A 16,963-nucleotide genomic window follows, 5' to 3' on the forward strand; every position below is an offset into this window, starting at 1 on the left:
CTATTTTGGCTGGACATTCCTTGGAGTCGTCGTCCAGTGCCATTAATTATTTCTACAGCAACATGCTGTGCTTTTTCATTATACCTGCAGCTTCACATTAAAACCCCCCACATATTCTTAGTGTTTATCTTTATTATATTTTACTTACTGTTGCTATCTGCTAAGAGAGAAGAACATGAAAAAAACCCCTCACCCTCTTAACAGCACACTGCAGGTTAATGTGAAACTAGGGTGGAGAGGGTAGTTGAAAAACACAATTTGAAAAATTCTGGGGTTTGTTCTTATACAGTGAAAAAAATTGAGGGATAACTTAGAAATCTGACACATCCACCCTAATTTGGTTTACACTTTCAAGAATTTTTGCTTTGTAAATCTTCCTTTTAACATATGTTATGTTTTCCATCTGTCTTCTCAGATGTCTAAGATACAGAGAGAACCTAAATTGTTTATTTGGAAAACTCTTTAATAAAGATGCTTCAACAAATACTATCAAGTATTTTGCAGAATCATAAGTGTGAATTAAAAGAAAACTGCAACTTCTATTAGCAGTGATAATTATAACTCTTAATCTAAATCTCTTAACACACTCTTCCTTTCCTGCTTTCTTATTTGCCATCACTGAGAAATAAGGATGTTATTTATGGTAACTAGATAAATACAGTATTTTTGGTTTGCAGTTTGTGTGTGGATATATTTTTATTTATACATCTGTAAGTCAGTAAAATAATCCCCAGCTTCCCTGCTGGTCACCTTTAGTGCTGTGGAAGCTTCCTTGGGAAGACAACATTGGGAAAAGGAGTTGTTCTTCCCTGGATGTCTGTTCCTCCCAATCTCCTGGGCACATGTCATTTTCCTGCTGCAGTTGGACATGGCAGAGACAGGAATCAGAGCTGGAGCCCTTCTGCTGCAGAGTGAGAAGTCAAATGGGACACTGGATTACAGCCCCTGTCTCTGTGTGTGTTACATGAGCTGCTCTCTTGCTCTGCCCAGCTTTGCCACCACAGCTACCTGGGTTAGTGGGTGTTGCTGGTGACATCACTCCTGTGTCATCTCTTTTGTGGTGTCATCATCTCATGGAGAGAAGAGATGGGGAAATTACCAAGTGCCTTGAGTTAAGTACTGAGTGTGAGTCTAGTTTGGAATTGCTATGAAGTTTTTTCCTAAGTTCATAAACTCTCTAAAGGAAAGTATTAATGAGAATCGTTCAAAACAGCCTCATCCCACTAAAACCAATGCTTTGAAGTAAAAGATTCATGAGAGAGTTGGGTTTTTGGTATTTTCAGTTACAGCTGGAAGCTTTTTTAGACATAAATATACAAAAATCGTTAGTTTCAAGTGCTCGTCTGCTGTTACTTCCTTGTGTGTGTTTGGTTTGAGTTGTATGTCCTTGCCAAGCAGAAGACAGTTCCCTTAAATTTGGTATCAGAAATAGGGAGGGAAAAGTGGCATTAAAAATAATGGAATTTGTACTTTTTATGACTTCTATACATAACAGAGCAGACCCCAGACTTGCCTGTTTCATAGTAATGTTGCTTGGGTTTTTTTTTAACTTGTTTCATAATATTCCTTCAACTACATATTTATATATTTCACTCTTCCCAGAACAGGCCTGTTCTGTGGTTCTGTTGGAGAAGCTGTGTTAAATGGGAATTGTCATAGAAGGACTTGTGTAGCTGAAGGGAGCTCCTGAGCCAGAACTGAGCTCCAGTTCTCAGCCCTGACACTGTCACTCATTGTGGGGAGCAGGAGGAGCTGAACACTTCAAAACCTGGACCACCTGTGTTGGAAATATATTCACTGAGAAGTCTCTGGCCAGGGAATGTCACAACTAAAGTTTGTTTGTCAAGATAATTCCTGTCTTTATGTGTTGTGTGCTGATTCCCTTTCCAGGTGGGCAGTGAGGGTGGCACAGCCTTAAGGGAAGCAGTGGGAGCCAGCTCAAGGCAGGCACAAGCAGACACTGGCTTGGTACAGACTGTGCATGTCATGCCCACTAATAATTACCAGAATCTCAGGTTATTCCTTTTAAAAGGGTCATTCAGAATTTAAATGTTCTGTCAGCTGTTAAATTTGGGGAAGAGGCACAATGTGTGTGTTTGTGATAGGATGAGAAGGCTCACTGCTGGTAATGTTAATGTGCTGCAAGAACCTTTAAATATTTAATCTTCATCTGGATGATCTTGTGAATGAGAAGCTGATGTGTGGTGTCTCTCAGCCCATAGGCAGATTGCCTCCTCTTCCTTCTGTCTGGGTTTCTCTTCTTATGGTAAATAAATGTACTGAAGACTTCTTTTGCCTGGTAGCCATGTGCACTGAGACAGTAGCCATGTGTGTCTTGTGGATGCTGCTGGGTGGGATTTAGACTTATTCACAAGAGCAGACATGGCACCTGTGTCAAAATAGTGGAGATACCTTGGGAAACAATTAAGAGGAAGATTGGTTTTGGAGAGGGGCAGAGGAAGGCAAAGGCAATCCATCATTTGCCACCTGATGCTTCCAAGAGCAGACCAGAGTGAGCACTGTTGTTGGGCTGCTTCTGCCACACATTTTGGGGTTACCTTGGCTTTATTCCCCTCTGGCCTCTGGGAAGAGGTTAGAGACTAGCTTCTTATCTGGATATTTTTCATGTTTGCTTCTTTATATAAGCCTTAGTGCCAGGTGCAAGGGCCATTTTATGTGCTCACATATACTACTTTGTAATTGATAGGGTAACATTCAAGTAATCTGTGATTTATTTTTATGAAAGGGTAGAATAATCCCTAAACCCACCAATTACTTCTGAAATAAACCAGTATCTCAGGTTTTTCTAGATTTTAACCCAGGTTGTGTTGTCACTATGAGTACAGCAAAAGAGAGATGATGGAGACAACTTGGACAACTAGAACAGAGAGAACCTTGAGGCGATACAAAGCATGGAAGTGGAAAGAGAGGCTGGGGACTGACCTGGTGTGACCAAGGAAGGATCTCAGTTTGTACTACTCTATTTTCATGGAGGTGAGGAGGAGGACAGGGACAGAGCAGGTGGCTTTTCCTGTATCAGGTGGTAGTTGTTGTCACACCTTAGTGGTGGCACAAAGGATGTGGAAATGTGCATTTTCCCCATCCTGGCTCGTGTGTCTGCTGGGGGAGCTGGTGTCAGGAATACAGGCAGTACTGCAGCAGAGGTTAGAAGAGAACTGATTTTTTTCATTAGTTTCATGATTTGTTTGTTATAAGCTTCAGTTTTGAAAAGTCACTTAGTTGCTGAAACCTTACCAGAATGGATTGGGGAAGATACTAGGAACTGTCTCTAAAATCCCAGCCACTGGAAAGCAAGCAAAGGCAAGTGTTAAACCAATTTCAAAAAGGGTTAAAAGACAATACAGTCAGACTGTTCAGCCTCCTCTCCATCACTGGGAAGGTCATGGAGGAGCTGGAGTGAGTTCAGGGAAGGCTGCTCAGGAGTTTGGGGCTGGAGCATGTGCCCTGTGAGAGGAGGTGGAGAGCTGGGCTGCAGTCAGACCTGATGGCCCTTCCAACCTGAGTGACTTTGGGCCTGTCAACAAGAGAGAGCTGTGATGATGATTCCAATGAATTTTCTAGAGATAAATCCCAAGGATTCCAAATGGTGATGTTCATATCAACACATTTGAGTTTTGACCACTCCAGTGACTTAGGAACGAGCAACCCAGATCGTGTTCCTTTCTCATCCCAAGTGCAAGCAGTTTAAGCGATCAGGCACGTAGAAATTTAGTTAAATATTCAAATCTCTTATTATTCAAGTCATAAATTGTTGAGAGTCATCCACATCCTCGATGTTGGATCTCTTTCTTTCTCATCACCCTCCACCCAGCCAGGTCCCATCACCATCATTCTCAACCTGGTTGTTAAACATGGTGTTCAGAAGAAGTGATGCTGCTCTGCTGAAAATCAAGGTCACATGCATGTCAGTGCCCAAGCTTTCCATGTCTTGTTAGGGAAAGACACAAATCTGAAGTTTCCTTACTGGAAATTTTAGATTTTTCTGTGAACATGTTAATTGTTCTGAAACATTAAAAGCAATAATTGTCTTTTGTGAAACAATAAATTACAGAATCTTCAAACCTGGAAAGGAAGTTGGAATGGACATGGTAATTGCTGACTGTTCCAGACAGTGTGGCTATTGAGGAGAGCTACCTGACAGTGAATTTTTGGGAATGGCTGGAGCTCTGGACTGTTGAGGCTTTGTCTGCTGGGGTCTGGCGTGATTGAAAGAAGCCTTACAAAACAAAATTGGGCTCACTGAAATGTAACAGCTATGTTGGCATGAAAGAAAGGCCTGGTGAAAATACTGCTTGTGTGCTGGACTGGAGTGTCTGCTCCATGCCATGAACAGTCAGTTTGTGACAGGACAGCTCCCAGTCATGTCCCAAGCAAAGATTATGCTGTAAAAAATGAAACTGAATTTGATAGTTCTCCTCCTGCTTGCTGTGAGATACATTTGAGATAATAAGACACATAATGGAACACCTTAGGATGTTTGTCACCTCTCCAGGCTGAGCTAAAGGGGAAAAAATGGTGACATAGGAAAGTCTCTCAGTAACACTCACAGGCAGTTGTAGAGATGACAATGTTCTGCCTTCAGGATGCAGCAGAGTTTTGGGTTTTTCTTCTTCTGAGAAGGCCTAGAAGGAAACAGAACATGATTTTTTAAAATTCTGGTTGCTGAAAGTATTGTCCAGGAAAGCAGAAAACTGTGACATTTAAGCTCACAAGACTGAAATTAGGAGAGAAACTGTCTCAAGTGTGGTTATCTTCTATGTGTGAAAATAGCTGCTCGAGGAAGGCAGAATGCTCAGATTGGAGAAGGAGCCCTTTGGAAAGAGTGGGGGTGTGGTACTTGCCTAGTGCTTCTCCATGCCTTCCAGAAAACATAATCTCTGATTTTTTGGTGCTCTGCTGTTAAGAGGACATTGGGGTTTATGTGACAGAGGTAATGAAAGGTATCAGGATCAGAGGTGCTATGTTAGAGACAAGACCCAACGAGGTGAATCTGCACAGCCTTGGTCAGCTCTGCTGCTTCACGAGCACTGAGTTAGAGGTTTGTGCCTTTCGGGTTTAGGGAATGTGCTCTCCTTTAAAATCCACATCACTTTTCCTGCCCTGATGTGTGCTGGGTGTGTGGCAGCTTTGAGGATGGAGCAGGTTAAAGCTTGGTGGGACCTGTCAGCAAAGGTGTTCCCTGGCCATTGCTTCAGGTAACTGCATGTAAAGGCAAAAGCATCCCTTGAGTTTTTTTGTTTTTTAGCCTCCCGGTAGCTGCCTTTGAGAAACAGCTGAAGCATTGAGAATGGGATCAATTCTGTTCTTCTTGTGAGGATGGAGGCACTGCAGTTGCTTTTCATTTCTCTGTCAGTAGGAATGGGCCATGTTCTTATTATGGCAGATTTTTATACGTGTGTAAATATACTTATTCTTTTTATAACTGCCAAGACAATCTCTTATCTTTATGGATTTGTTGCAGACATGCTCAAGTAGATTTTTGTTTTCTGTTGTATTTTATAACCGTTGTAAAATGTGCCTTGTGTTGCTGTTTTTAATGTGCATGACTCTGATGAAATATAAAAGAAGATGATTAATCATTGCATGAACAATTGAATTCTTGGTGAATTTTTACAGGACCATTGTGTTAAGTTGTTTACCTGCTTTTTATTTTCCTGCTGGCAGAGCAGTACATTTTCCATGTCTAACCTAAATGTACAGCCTTCTTACAGGAGCTTAGGAGTGGTAGATTATTTCAGGTTTTAAGTGGCAATATTCCCAAATGCTTTCTTCACTCTTTTTTGTAAACTGCAAAAACATTTCCAGTTCTTGGCTCTGGCAAGACTGAGAGAGTCCAGCCAGCCAAGCAAAAAAACAAATTGAGCATTTATACTCCAGCATCCCATTTCAAAATACAGCTGGAAAAAACTACTCTTTAAGCCACAGCAACATCTTCCCCCTTGACATTTTGTCTCTTCTTCTCTACCCGTTCCTGCACCCACACATCTCTTGTCCATTAAATATTAACAATTTTGATGTAGAAGCTTGGAAGAACACCTTTATATGGGATTTACAGAAGTTGTGTGAATGAAACCTTGAATTTGGGGGGCTGGGGTGATGAGAGCAGTTGAAGAGAGGGAGAACCTCAGCCCTGGCCCCATGTGCCACCCTTGGTGATGCACAGGCAGATGGATTTGGTTGGGCTCCAGTGGCAGAGCCTCCCAGCATTCCCAGCTGAAATAGGGAAATTTGGAAGAGGGAAAGAACCAAAATGTCAAGAAAGTGGCAGACTGCAGCCTGGTCAGTGTCCACATGTTGTGTGGGAAACTGGAGGAAAGATGAAACGATCATGGAGTCAAAGGTACACCAGGAAAGATGAACTAAAGACCTGAAATGAAAAGAAGCAAGTAAGAGAAATTAAAAATACTTTAATGAATCTTGCTAAGTGAAATGTTAGCTTGTTCTTTGCCTGCTTGGAGGGGAGCAGGGGCTCTGTTCTGAGCAGGGTGTGTTTGTCACAGCCGACATCATGCAACCCTGGAAGGATTATTGACTCTGGTAGGTGATGATGGCAGTGTGGGCCCCTGAAGGACATGGTGCTTTGAGCACCTCAAAACAGCCAGAATTTAATGGTTTTGTCTCTGTTTCCTGTGCCTGTTTGTGTAACTCACCAGGCATTGCTAGTCTGACCATTTTTATTAGTTTTTCTTCAGCTAGGTTGAATTGGAAATGCACATGCTGATAAAAGCTATCACTACACTATTAAAATGTACTGAGATGGCTTGGTGATGCATCTGTGCTTTGTGATAGTTTGTGTTGCTTGAGGTTTGTTGTTTTTTTCCAATATACCATCTTACATAATTTTTGCAGCCTGGATCTTGCACCAACTTTTTGTGGTTGAAGAGGGAATTAAACTTTAAAACAATGAAGCCCTTGAAATATCCTTCTTAAGTAAAGAACTCTTCTTTGCTCTAACCTGGAAAAAATGTGGTTTGTTGCTCAGTGTGAAGGACTGGGGTTTGTCAGGGCTGGCTTGGGGGGCAAAATAATGTTTTCACTCATTTATGTTACAGTGAGAAGTGATTGTTTCAGTTCACATCCTTGGATTGGAAAACTCTTCCAAGATGTGTTGTGTGTTTGAACAGCTACTCTGGTGTATTGAGGCTGGTCTGCTTAGATGTTTATAAATATGTGCCTGTCCTTATGTCTTCAAATATGTAACTTTTATTTTCACATGGCAGTACCTATATACAGTGAACCAACATTCTGTTTTTTAGTTACATACTAGAATAAATTGTTACACAGATGCTGCTTATGATGTGCTATTAATAAAATATTTTAGTGAACCTGAGTTAGTCCTTTAAAGGAAAAAAAAAAGCCCCACCACTTTTTTATTAGTCTGGATGTTGCACCAGGCAGAGCTGTTCCTTCAAGTGACTTAATGAAGATTTGATTGATTTATTTTGCTCATCTGGAGAGTGTGTGGATTACCTCTGTCAATATTGGGCATGATAAATGATGGCTGGGCACTTACAGAGCAATTTGAATTATTTGAGCTGTTCAGGAATCGAGCAGTGACTTGATTCCAGAGGCATTACAAGGAGAAAATGCTGAGTCCCTTTTGGGATCTTCTGAGGTGGCAGATCATGGTACAAATCAATGACCAGAAGCTGATCTGAAATGTCTTTATATGTGAGACTGGGATCAAACTGCTGAGGAAATCATTGTTGTTCTTTGAAGTTTTGAAGCAGTGCTGGAAGATGTTCTTTGGCCATGTGCACACATAAATGACAGGGTAGAATTGCTGGGTGAAATGCGGTGGCTTGGGATTACAGAGGAGGTTGGAAAAGGTGATGTAATTGCTCTTTTGGGAGCATAAATCAATAGGAAAAAAATCTGTTGTTATTCCTGCCTTCATCTTTTAGCCAAAACAAGGGAAATCTGAGCATTACATTAGATCATTGTATTCATGTCACCTTAGTTTTCTTAAGCTTCATTTTATTGAAATTCTTGCCAGAAAACCTGCTTATTGGGCAGGGCTGTGTACAGTGTGTGATGGCTGCGCTCTGAAAGGCTCTGGAGTTTGTGTCACAGGGACCCTCACTCGCTTCCTAGTCCTGGGTAAAGACATCCTGAATGCCTGTGGATGTTAACACTGGTACAAAGTAGCAAAGATAAATATTTTAGCTACTCATTTGTCATGTCTTCTCACCCATGTTTCTGTTTTAACTTGTAGATTTCGGATCTTTGTTTGACTTGGAAAATGATCTTCCCGATGAGCTGATCCCCAATGGCGAGTTGGGCCTTTTAAATAGCAGTGGGAACCTCGTTCCAGATGCGGCTTCCAAACACAAACAACTTTCTGAACTTCTGAGGGGCAGCAGCGGCTCTTCCTTGACCCCAGGGATCGGCAATGTGAACTCGAGCAGCCCCGTGCAGCAGGGAGTGGCTGCCCAGGTGCAGGGGCAGCCCAACAGCGCCGGCATCGGCAGCCTGGGCGCCATGGGCAAGAGCCCGCTCAACCCAGGGGACTCCTCTGCTCCTGGCCTGGCCAAACAAGCAGCCAGCACCTCTGGACCTACCACACCTGCATCCCAAACTCTGAACTCTCAAGCACAAAAACAAGTGGGAATGGTGACGAGCAGCCCTGCGACATCACAGACTGGACCTGGGATATGTATGAATACTAATTTCAGTCAGACACACCAGAGCCTTCTCAACAGTAATTCTGGTCACAGTTTAATGAATCAGCCTCAGCAAGGACAAGGGCAGGTAATGAATGGATCTCTTGGGGCAGCTGGAAGAGGAAGGGGAGCAGGAATGCAATATTCTGCCCCTGCCATGCAGGGGAATGCAGGCAGTGTGCTGGCAGAGACTTTAACCCAAGTATCTCCACAGATGGCTGGGCACACCGGGCTGAACACAGCACAGACAGGAGCAATTACTAAAGTATGTACATGCCATTTACTGTATTCTATTTACTGCACTTGTTTTTCTCCATACAGGTGTTTAGGAAACACAATAGATCCTTTTCTGGGACAGAACTAAAGGATGTGCTTTTCTTGAGTCTGTAGTTCCCCATTTCAGTCACCAGTGATATTGTGAAAAGGAGATAATGGAAGCAGTTCTTCTCATGTAATCAAAAATGAAAGCACTTGTTGAAAAAGACATCCTCGAAGCTAAAAGTTGGAAAGTATCTTAGCAGAGTGAATTAGAAAAGAGTAGCATAATCCTGCAGAAAGGAAGCAGATGATTTCTCGTGTGCAGGATCTCAATTTAGCTGCCAGACAACGCCATCTTCTAAAGCAATGGGAGCACTTGAAGATGGAAGGGAGAAGTGTAGCCATTGCTCCTTTTGTCAAGGACCTCTGTCAGCAGCCGTGCAGCAAAGGTTTTTAAATATGGAGGAACTGATCTGGAAACATCAAATTTCACGTAGATTGCCAAGCTAATGCAAACTGTGCAAGGGGAGGGCAAGAGCCTCGTTTGGTGGCCATTGTGGATCAGGGCAGGGAATGTATACCTGGAAGTATCTGCTTCTGTCATGGGGTGCTGCTCTGGCTCCCTGTTTGATACAGTTACTGATTTTTAGTTCTTTGTTTCCCCGGTGTGAGCTTAGAGCAGTGTTTTGACTGCTGCTCCTCCTGCCCTGTGCCTTATCTCTTGTTTGGATTGTTTTGGTATAGTTCCTTCATGAAATTTTGATGGCAAACCCACCATGTTCTGATATGTAGAAAAAAAGGTCAATTTTTATCTCTGATATTTTATCTATTCATACATCAGTAGCTGTTGTCACTGTAGTTGATTAGCATGTAAATGTTAATTCATTGATGTGTTAGTATTGTGGAAAAAATTGCATTGTCTGACATGAAAGTGTGTGTCCTGTAGTCTGAAGAGGTGCTCACATCACTTTGGAGTACTGCATAGTTAATTTTAATTTTTTTAAAAATAAAAGCCATAAAAAGCATTCTCTCTGCAGTGAAGAGATGCTTCTGCTTATGGAAGAGATACTTGTGTTATGAGTGAAGGTCAGAGCATCTGAAAGTTGACATAACTGTTTTGGAGGCTGGAGACAGCTAATTTTGTTGTGTGGAAGCTGATTGGTCTGCACTGAGAGTCGGCTTATCTTTCTTTTGTTTTCCTTTGAAATTTGTGGGAAGAGTGAGGAATTCTATTTATCTGGCATATTTCTGTGAATTTACAGATACCTAAGTTCTTGGGAGTAGATTTTTCCTTGTCACTATTCAGTTTTATGTGAACCAACTGAAGTAGAATTACCCCAAAGCAAAGGACTTGCTGACACAGTCTGTGTGAGCCTGATGGGGGAGGTTCTGTGAGGTCTTGATTTATTTTAAACAAACCCACCTCTGGTAAAGAACAGGCCAGATCTCAGACAAATTCCACATTTCAAGGACTTCAGGCTTAGCCTGTTGCCAGCTGCAAATGGATTCACCAGCTTGGAGAGGGACCCAGAGTGCCTCAGTTTACACATGTGCAAAAAGCAAAGTAAAGTTGGCTTGAGCAAGGAATGCACTGGAAGAGAATAGTGACTTTTCATGACAGAGCACAAGTGATAAAATGGTGCTTCTTTGAAGGTGCACTTCAAATAATTTTAAAAACTTGGCCAAGTAAAACAGGAAAACTGGTATTTTCCAGGGCTCCATCTCTTGTTGAATAAGATGAAGCTTAAAAGCATTGCGTTTATTTAAAAAGTTTAACTTTATATACATCTTCTTTTTCTCTTATTAAAGAGAGTAGATGAGCTGAGTATTTTACACAAAAATTTTGTGTTTCCATTTTGGAACAAATACTTGCTCCCTGAATTTTCCTGTACCAAGCAGCAGTGCTCTCTGTCTTTGCCATTTTCTTAGTTGCCATTTGAGGATTGCTGTCCTTTTCCAGTCTCTCCCCATCCCCCAGTTTATTGTCCTAATAGGATTATCAGCCATGATTGTGTGTTAGCTTTTTCTTATTGATGCTTCAGGAAAGCTTTTCTTAAAAGCAAAGAAAAACTTCAGTGAGCTTGTCTGTTCTTCTGAAACTGGAATTTCTGCTGAAGGAAAATTTGGGTTAGTTTGTTTTTTCACCTCCTGATTCCCTGGTGTTTACCACTTAATGTGTACAGCTTAAAAGATTTAAAGAGCTGTAATAAAAGTGGTGAGGCAGCTGATCTACCTAATAGTGAACAGTGTCCAACTTGTCTAAACAGCTTAACATGTAGCTGCCATCCTGCTGTATCTGTATCAAGGCTGGAAGGAAATTCTCCAGGCAAAGACTGTAGCAATATCCTAAGGGAAACAAAGAGCTGTGAAGTACAAATGCAGAAAAAATACCTAAAAGAACTATTTATTATTCTAATTACATTAAAAACAAGTGATGTGCATCTCTGACTAACCTTGTTCAAGGTTAGCCCTTGAACTCAGTAGCCCATTTTTCTCAGTTCAGTGTGTTTATATGCACTGTGGGGAACTCATGATCCTTCATGGTTTGGGACCAGTTTTGTTAGGCAAGACCTTGCTTCTGTGGTGGTTGGTTCTAATCCTTTTTTAGTGTGTGACTAATCAATCCATTCCTTTGCCTGGTTTTGTTTGTTGTGGTGTGTTTATATAAGCATTCTTTCTATTAAGAGAAAAAGAAGGAAAAAATATCCAGAATCTGGTCCCTTCACCTGATCTCAGAAACTGCAAGGATTCATTTCATCTGAATCATCATCAACCATGATTGTTAATTTTGGTCTGGACTTGCTATTTTAAGGCAGGACTGAGCAGGGTGACTGAGGTTTGTGTTCCTGTGCTTGCATGAGCCAAAGGTGGGGATAAACCTTAGCCCTAACCCATTCAAGCAGGAGTGGAAAATAACTTAATTCCCAGTGTCAGAGGGCAAGAAGGTGCTGATATCAAGACAATAATTCTTCCATTGGCAAGGAGAGATTAAAGTGAAATACTTCCTCAATCTGTAGAGATGTGAGCAAAGATTTCACATGATACTCCAAAGATCAGTGATTTTTTCTTACTGAGATACCTGGAAACCTTTGAGGAACTCCCTCTTCCATGATACTGTGTGTATCTCTGCTCCCTTCACTGGCAGTCTCCTTTGCTGTAACAATTTTGCTTGTAATTGTGGCATTGTGGCTCTTTTTTCTTGGATAACACTACAAGGAGAATTTTTATTGGACTGGGTTGAAGTTCCTTAGGAAATCAGCTTTAAAGAGGAAAGGATTTGTCTTTGAACAATTATTGATGGGAGTAGAGAAAACAGATCATCTTATCACAATCATTTCCAGCAGTAATGAATTGCCCTTTTGTGTTGTACCATGTTTTTTGTTGAGTCCGTTAAGTCCAGAAAATATGTTCAAACCATCTAGAACATCTTATTAGAGGTGTTTTTTTAAGATTGTTGGTTGTTGGATGTGATGAGCAGTAGCAAAGCTCAGCAGATGGTCATTGCTTCCCTAGGAATGAGCATTTCTTTGGAGACATGGTTGTGTTTTACACTCCTGTTGCTGTGGGAGCTCTTCTTTCCCCAGGTGAAGGAGATGAAACCTTCCTGTTGTTTGTGGCTGCCAAGGGCTGGAAATTGAGTTTCTTTCATTGAGTTGTTAGAGAGTCTCTTGCTGAGATGCATTCCCTGTGTGTAGTACAGCTGTCAAAGCCCATGGAAAGTTAGAAAAAAATGTTGGGGAGTTCCCATTTATTTTGTATGGTTCTCAGGCTTCCTTTTTGCCCTGTGTTAGGAGTTCTGGACTGTGATTCCTCTACCTGGTGCTTCTGCTCTTTCCCTTAAGTGGTGAAGTCCCATTCAGATGAGAGGACTCTTGAGTGTTTTCTTTTCCATGTGTTTCCAAGCTACAATGCCTCCTCATACAATTCTGTAAAAGGAACCCCCTTTTCTTCACTGACTTCAGAGTCCTGTCACTCCTACAAGGATATTCTGGTACCCAGCAGCAGAAATTAGGAAAAAATCTGGAGTTGTGCCATGGCTGATAATCTGCAGAAGGTATTGCTGTTAACCTGCAGTGAAGATACAGCTTGCTGGGGGCTCCTTTCAAAGTGTTTTTCTTTACAGAACCATTAAACCTACCCCAAGTTCAGCTTTCCTTATGAAGGGCAGGCACAGTTTAATCAAACATGATTGGGCTCTGTATGCCTTAGAAAAATATTTAATTGTTTGGTCAGACTGAATCTATAAAGAGATGAGAAGAAAATAGTTGTTTATTTTCATACCTGGTTATGAGGTTTGCAACATTAATGGTTGTTTGGGGTTTTTTGGGGGATACCTTTTTGAAGATGGAAGATTTTGCCTAACTTCAGTCTACCTGTTTTGAAAACTGTGAAGGAAAATACTAATATTGATACGAAATAGAACCTGTGTGCAGGGATAAAGTGATGGAAAAGCTGATCTGGCTGGCAGATCTTCCAGTGTAGTATTCCAGGAGGTTGCAGGGAGTTTAGATCCAGAGTTCCAAGTGCTGTGTGCAAGAGATGAGTTTTCCTTACCTCTGTGTATGGATTTAAGCCCCACTGGAAGTTGGTACCAGCATGGGATTGGCATCAAAACCTGAACAGACTCAAAACAATCCCTAACTGTGCAAAACTAGATCTGGTCTGCTGGATTTTTGCCTATGAGTGCAGAACAGTTTTTTCCTCTAAATGGTATTGGCCTAATTTGTTTGGACAGTGCATGTTTTCAACTTTATTTCAGTCAAAATAGCTACATGGCAGTGTATGCTTCAGTAAGAGTAGGGTCAGATTAAAGAGGAGGAGGAACTCTTACCAGAAGTGAACTTCAGAAACCAGTAAAACCATTTTTTACTTCTACCAAGAGAATAACTTGTTGTCTTGGGGCTTTTTAATGTAGAGCTATAAAAGAAGTGAATTCTGTCGTTGTTTCCAGGCAGGGTGTCTGTCTAATACATGTGCCTTGGACAAGCACATTCACAGTTTTGCTCCCTGAGTGGTGTTTTGGTGTTGGAAATTAATCTTGAGTAAATTAAATATGATAATGAGCTGTGTTAAAGAGCAGGATTTCCACAATGTATGTGGTTACGTTACTTGTGAGGAAAGTGTGGTAAGGAAAATTTGTGATGAGAAAAAATGAAGCCAACTATTTATTTAAACAGATCCCCCAGCTGCTCTTGCTGAGTACCAGATTTAGATACGCTTGCTGATTGTGAATTAAGTCAGCTGAAGATGTTCTCATTCCTTTGCAGCTCTGTGTGTTTTAGCAAACTGCTGGTGCTGTTTGTTTCTGTGGTGGCTCTCAATCTGTCTGAATTCTGCCTGAATTGTTTTAACATGACTTGCAGTTAATTTGCTTCTCATCCACGGAGTTGTCCGTGCTCGGCTGCCAAGCTGCCTGTCTCCTAGCAGACCATGCCTCTGGCAAACACCAGTAGCCAGTCCAAATCATATTCCAAACAGGGCTGCTTCCCATTCCAGGGACTCCTAATAATGCTACAGACTCAACCATAGCTGCTCCATCCTCTGATAAATAAAGAGCACCAAAACAGCATTTTTACTGAGGTGAGACATATGTGTTTTTGTAATAATACAGCAGAAAAAAAGCTGTAAATACAGAGAAACACATAATAGCAAAACTCACTGACTCGTAGTAAAATGCAAGTCTCTGAGGCAGTTTTGTTTTGAAACATGAGCCTGGAAATTGCTGCTCCACAGATGAGTTTGCTGATACGTCAAAGAGATTTAGTGACTTAAAAAGCTCACTTCCCACAGCTCTTACTGCTGGCACCCGAAATTCACTTGTTTCCTGTTTCTAGTACATGAGTTAAGTCTTGTTTGCAGTTGTGCAATGTAATTGAAGATGTTTGCAGTGATAAGCACTTGGCTGGGGCTTATGCAGGTATCAAGGTTCAGTTTGGCTCCAGGGCTGCAAGAAGCAGAGCACTCAGCCTTGGTGGGGACAAACCTCACCTCAGTTTCCTCTCCTCCTGCTTCACACCCAAAATTCTCTCTGTGCACTTGCACTGGCTTACCAGCCAGCTGACAAAAATTAAATGTTATGGGATCTCTTCAGAGCAGAATTGTGCCATTATCTTCTACCACAAACATTAAGCTTTTTGTCACTAACCATCAATTATGTTGCTAAGAGTCGTGTCATTCTTCAGTTTTTGTTGTTAGAGTGGTGTTTATTTCCAAGTTTATCTAAAAGAAGGTTTTGGGACTGAAACCAGCAGATTCACCAGTTCCTTCGGAAGCATTGATTAAAAGCAGGATTTAAGTGTTGTTTCAGGTTAGTCAAAATGACAGAAACTCCCAGATACTGACAGATGTAACTGAGACGACATCATTCCAGTTTTCAGACTGCTTTCACATATCTTCCTGCTGCTGTTTGTAGTTTGGGGTTTTTAATACCCAGGTAAAAAATGACTCAGATGTTGGGAGGGAGAAAAACCTGCCAACTGAAACGTTGGTGAGTAGAAGTTACGAAATGCCTGGTTCCTTCAGTCAGAAGCAAATCTTTGTCACAGTCATTTTCTTAATAGACTCTAATCATGCATGTAGATATGATTTCACAGGAGCCTTTCTGATGAAATGACCTTTTAGCAGGTCTCAAATCTTGCCCTTACTTAAAAGATAAACTTAATATTTGTGCTTGACAGTGAGCTGTGATTATATTGGGAATCTGTAATTGGAAGGACATACAGAAATGTGTTAAAGCAGGCAGTGCTGAGGTCTGGAATCTAAATGCTGGTGGTCTGTTTCTTTAGAAAAAAGGCAGTGCAGGAAACTTGGAAAATTACATAGAGTTTGATAAACTCTGTCAGCCTTCCTGAGAAATGGATCAGGAGTGGAAGCAGTGAGAGGAGGCAATTCTCCTTTTGCAGCTTCCACAAGTGAAAAACACTTTGTTGAAGGAAAACAGGACACTTCAACCATCAGGCAAAAAAAATAAGATGATGATGGAAAGTTGCACTTTTGAATTTTGAAATTCACTCATTTCCATAGGGGGTTAAAATAAAAGAGCCCAATAAAAGAGCACAAACCATGCCCAAATCTACTTTGTAGATTATTCTTCACCTTGATTAAGATTTAAACTAGAAAAGGTGTTTCAATACACATTTTTCCTCCTTCTGTCAGAGAATAATTCTGAATTCTTACTGGCACAATTGCTAGTTTACTCTGCAGGGCTGAGAATAAAGAATGGCAGAATATAATAGCATTTTCCTTTCTTCTTGTGAATGTTTGGAGGAAATACCTGTTGATTTTTGTTTGGAAGCTGAAGTCCATTTGTATGTGGCATCAGTTTGCTGTAGCTATGTCCATGGACTGTAAATAGTATGTGCTTGTTTCTCCTCTTCACCCTCCTCCTCCTTGCTATTACAGTAAAGAGTATTTTTATTTACTCCAGAAATTACTGTGAAGTGGCACACTAAGCTTGCTTGTGTTTTAACTGTTTGTGTGTAATCCAAGCAATGGCTTTAATTCTAAGGCCAGGAATACTTTGCAGAATTGAGATTTAGATTAATAAGGATTTGAGATGATTTTTGAACTCCTGGTGCTACAAAAACTACCTGTAAGTAGCACCTGGAAATGTCTGTGCTTGCATGTTCTGAAAATTCTCAAATTCCAAAGTGATGGATGTGTTCTTTGGTATCTGTGTACAAATCCTATTTAGGTTTGGGAAATAACAGTGTCCTGTGCTCTAAAAAAGGTTCAACAGTGCCTTTGTTTTAGAGTGAATCATAATGAAAATACAGCATGTTAAATATAGGACCCTTCTTGCCAAAAGAAATGAAATAGATTTTTTTTGAAGAGTGGTAAATAGATTATTTAGCACTCTGCTGCTGTTTTGGATGGAAAGGATTTGTGTTCTCCAAGTGACTGCAGCACAATGCTGCCCTGGCTGCATGGCTGCTCTGCTTGTCAGGGGAGTTTTGGAAACAAAACAAATGCCCTTTGAAGCTTTTGGCAAATTGACTTAATTAAATAACTGCCTTTAGGAC

General features: G+C 41.1%; 1 protein-coding gene across 2 annotated transcripts in view; it reads left to right on the forward strand.

Moving 5' to 3' along the window:
- CREBBP (CREB binding protein) overlaps positions 1–16,963 on the forward strand; it is a 97,166-nt gene that overhangs the window by 5,292 nt on the left and 74,911 nt on the right. The window contains exons 2-3 of one of the 2 annotated variants that reach the window (XM_058816391.1): positions 8,237–8,772; positions 8,899–8,949. In XM_058816391.1, the coding sequence (XP_058672374.1) occupies positions 8,237–8,772; positions 8,899–8,949 (587 nt within the window). Of the gene's footprint in view, positions 1–8,236; positions 8,950–16,963 lie in introns of both variants that reach the window. The other variant, XM_058816393.1, reaches the window with a different exon arrangement.

This window comes from Ammospiza caudacuta, chromosome 17 (genome assembly GCF_027887145.1).
Source record: "Ammospiza caudacuta isolate bAmmCau1 chromosome 17, bAmmCau1.pri, whole genome shotgun sequence".
NCBI classification, from domain to species: domain Eukaryota; kingdom Metazoa; phylum Chordata; class Aves; order Passeriformes; family Passerellidae; genus Ammospiza; species Ammospiza caudacuta.